Source organism: Schistosoma mansoni, chromosome W (assembly GCF_000237925.1).
Source record: "Schistosoma mansoni strain Puerto Rico chromosome W, complete genome".
NCBI classification, from domain to species: Eukaryota; Metazoa; Platyhelminthes; class Trematoda; order Strigeidida; family Schistosomatidae; genus Schistosoma; species Schistosoma mansoni.
This window is the reverse complement of record NC_031502.1, coordinates 32,490,974-32,494,778: the sequence shown is the minus strand read 5'-3', so window position 1 is coordinate 32,494,778 and position 3,805 is coordinate 32,490,974. Positions and strand designations below refer to the sequence as shown.

The window sequence follows — 3,805 nt, the reverse complement described above, 5'->3', positions numbered from 1 at the left end:
AGGCATTCCCTAACTTGGAATGGTGAAGGGAAGCGGGAATGAGGAAGGCCAAAAAACACATTACACCAGGAAATAGAAGCAGATATGAAAAGGATGAATGTTAACTGGAAAGAGCTGGAAAGGACCGCCCATGGCAGAGTTGGATGTAGAATGTTGGTGAGCGGCCTATGCTCCTCCATGAGGGATAATATATGTAAGTAAGCAAGTAAGCCATTATAAGACCGAAATTTTTTTGGGTTTAATTTACAATTATTTGATAAGTGTACAATTGAGAAGTCTCAACTTAGGATAGATCATATGTTACTTACTTTGTTATTATCATTGAACAATCATTTGATGTTAGTCCGTGTTGAAAACTAATTTTATAAAACACTTTTTGTATAAATTTGTGAGTTACATATCATGACAAGTTGAAATTACAAAGTGAAGACTCTATAATTTATTATATATAATTTTTCATACTTCTAGTCATCTAAGTCCTGATGTACTTGTGGATAGTCCAGATTGTAAAAGACATTCAGCCAAAGTTATGAGAGTAATACATATGGCTGTTAAAGCATTAGAAGGTGATAGTAAATCATTATATGAAGAATTAGCATTACTTGGAGCAAAACACGCTGCTATACGTAACATGAAAATTGAATATTTCAAGGTTAGTTATGAAATCTTCTATATTCTATACAACGTAGTTAATTATAAACTAATCATAGAAGTTTTATTTTTTAGAAATTAATTAATTAAAAACTAATTTCATTTTATAATGAAATTACTTATCTATACTATGATTGATTAAATGGGATATGCAATCGAGTAAGACAAATATGAAGTAGGTAATAAGTTATAAGTTTACAGTTCTCATTCTTCGTTAAGTTGGGTATTCCCGGCGTTCAGCTGACTGACAGCTTGATTTGACAGATTCTTGTATATTGCTTTGTACAATCGATTATGTTTAATCATAAGATTAATCACCTTTACATAAGATTGTAATTTATTTATTTGTGAATTTTTAGGTTACACTAAACGTAAGTGTAGCTACCAACTGGTTTATTTTTACCAATACTTGTGAACAAAAAAGGCTTTTCTAGTTGGACACGGATTCATAATGCTTGGTAATTCAGCTACAACCATCAAATATTATTAACATTTAATGGTACCTAACAGTGTTAAATTTCTTTAGTTGTCATCAAGAAAATTGGTGAAAATTTATGCAATCATAATAACCAAATATATGCACATGAGTTTTCTGTAATCAGAAATGTTTTCTAAAGAATGTTGGATTGAAGCAATGGGCTGTAAACTTTTTTTCCTGGGGCAAACAGATTATTCTCATATTTTCTTTTCATTTAATAAAATGCTGCTGACAATCGTCTGTATACATATGGAACACAAGTACTAACAACGGATAATGTAAACTGTACAATAAGATTCGATGAAAGAAGATTGATATAAAAAATACCTGCATTAGAAATTAGTTCAATAGAGTAAAGAATAGTCTTTCATGAATATTCCCTCTCTTCTTATTAGAAAAATTCCATATTTTAAATTAGACAAGTAGTTATGCTCCACCTAATAATCTTAAAACGTAAAAACTGACTTTGACTGATTTTAATATTCTCCATTACTGTTAACAACAACAAACTGTTGATATTGACTGTTTGGTAATTGATCTTTATGTTATTGACGAAGGTTTGTGAATAATGTTGATTTTGTATTTTAGATTACGGCCTGAATATATATAAATAACCACTGGGAAATATCAATCTTTGGAATACCATTTCTTTATAATTTGAGACGCTACTGTATTGTGTACCCTAAAACCTTTCAGATATAACAACTACGACCTAGACACCTTTAGACAATTACGCATACCTTTGAAACACAGACATATTATTCAGAGACTTAACAATTTAAATTTAGTTAATATGAATACAAAATCTTTTCCATTTATTTACGATTTCACAGCCCTTTTTTATACATAATTGATAGTAACTAAATAATTATTTATGTGATATTGATAAGTGACATGAAAGATTTAATTTACAATATCATAAGCTCGGAATATATAAATCTTATAAAAATTATGCAAAAGAAAGATAAAATCGATTTATCACTAGGTGGTGGTCATTGTCATGTGTGCCAGGTCCTTCTAAGTACAGATCGAATCCTACCGATCACCTAGAGATTAATCAATTGTGAATACATCGCGGCCCAGAGAGCCCAGTGATAACGTCTCTGACTGTGAAGCTGGGTGATACGGGATCGAATCTGTCAGGAAGAATCAGTTCTCTCAAGATTACAGGTACACCTTGCTGTCAAGTTTCAAGTAGCACGAAACCTAGGTTCAGGGATTCCTATTGACTACCTCCAACCTTCATCTTAAAACAAGCATACTCTGTACGTAGTGGACATTTAGATACGTACTTTTATGCGAGTTATACAAAAAAACTCTATTGATTTTAGCTTACTTTAACTAAATACTTGAAAAGAGACTATCTTTGTTGTTGTTTTATTTTGATGAAGTTTTGTTCTCAGAGATGGAGCTTATCTTTGTTGTATCAGAAATAATTGTTCTTTTAGTTTTCTTTTTATATTCATAACTATTTCCATTTCTACTATTAGATTATAAAAGAAGCAATTTTAATGACATGGGGAAGATTAATTTATGAAGAATTTACTGATGATGTAAAAAATGCATGGGGTCATGTTTTAGATGAAATTGTTGGAATAATGGGTGTTGGATGTTTAATATTTGAAGAAGAAGAAGAGAGAATATTACAAGAAGAAGAAGAAGAAGGTGATCATATTCAAGAGTTTATTACTTCATCTGATGATTATCAACAAAATTATAAAATGCATAATAAAAAAAGTCGTTTAAGTGTAGCAACTGTTCCTAAGGAAGAATTAGATCAAATTTATCCTAATTGTAAATAAGTAATATTGGATTAATTTTGAAGAAAAAAATAAAAAAAAAAGAAATCTGAAATTATTTTATTTAACAAATTTATTGGTGAAAACTGGAAAACAAAAACAAAAAAGAAAATATTCATTATTAAGTTTAATAAAATTTTTTTTTTACTTTTTAACTTCGTGTGTGTGTGTAAAATGTTCATGTATTTGATTGTGCACTGTTTTCATGTTGCTATGTAGTATGTATGTTTCACCTATGAATGTATCTTATATACTACATTATTCATTACCAATAATAATAATAAATATAATATTGATGTAATAACATACTTGCGTGTATTAAACTAATTACATTTCGGTATGTTTTTTAATGAATAACTGAAGTCTCATATAATTTAATCTCCTTAAACAAATTAAAAAGAACATGGTATATCGGATAAACATGAATTCATTGTGTTTTATAGTGTGATGTGTGCTACACATATAAGTAGTATGTATCATTAATTGAAAGTGAAATGCCTGGTGGTAGAAGGTTAAGAAGATCAAAGAAAACAGAACGAGAACAAAGAATGATTGTTGTGGAAGCGAAGAAACAATAAAGTCTGAGATGATTGATTGACATTTTGCAAATGAAGTATCTACTATATGGTTCACAGATTTTACTAAGATGTTCTGTAATTTATATGTTCAAATGCGTTAGATTGTCCTCACTTGTGTTCTCATTCACTACAATAACTTTACATAAACTACAAATAGATTAAAATTACAAAAGGGTATTATTATTATCATCAATACAGTTTTGATATAATTTCGTTAGTGAAGTCTATATGAATATTCAAGATGGACCCTGAAGTCATAGTAAGTACAGAAGATAAAATACATAATCAGATATTTTCAG

The 3,805-nt window shown here is 29.3% G+C and overlaps 1 protein-coding gene across 1 annotated transcript; it reads left to right on the top strand.

Annotated features, from left to right (window-relative positions):
* Positions 1-528: 528 nt before the first annotated feature.
* Smp_187090 (hypothetical protein) lies at positions 529-2,931 on the top strand (the record flags this gene model as incomplete). The annotated part of the gene is made up of 2 exons (XM_018789409.1): positions 529-626; positions 2,810-2,931. Coding segments are annotated over 2 exons (220 nt in total), but the record flags the coding sequence as incomplete, so codon positions are not given.
* Between the last annotated feature and the right edge of the window lie 874 nt (positions 2,932-3,805).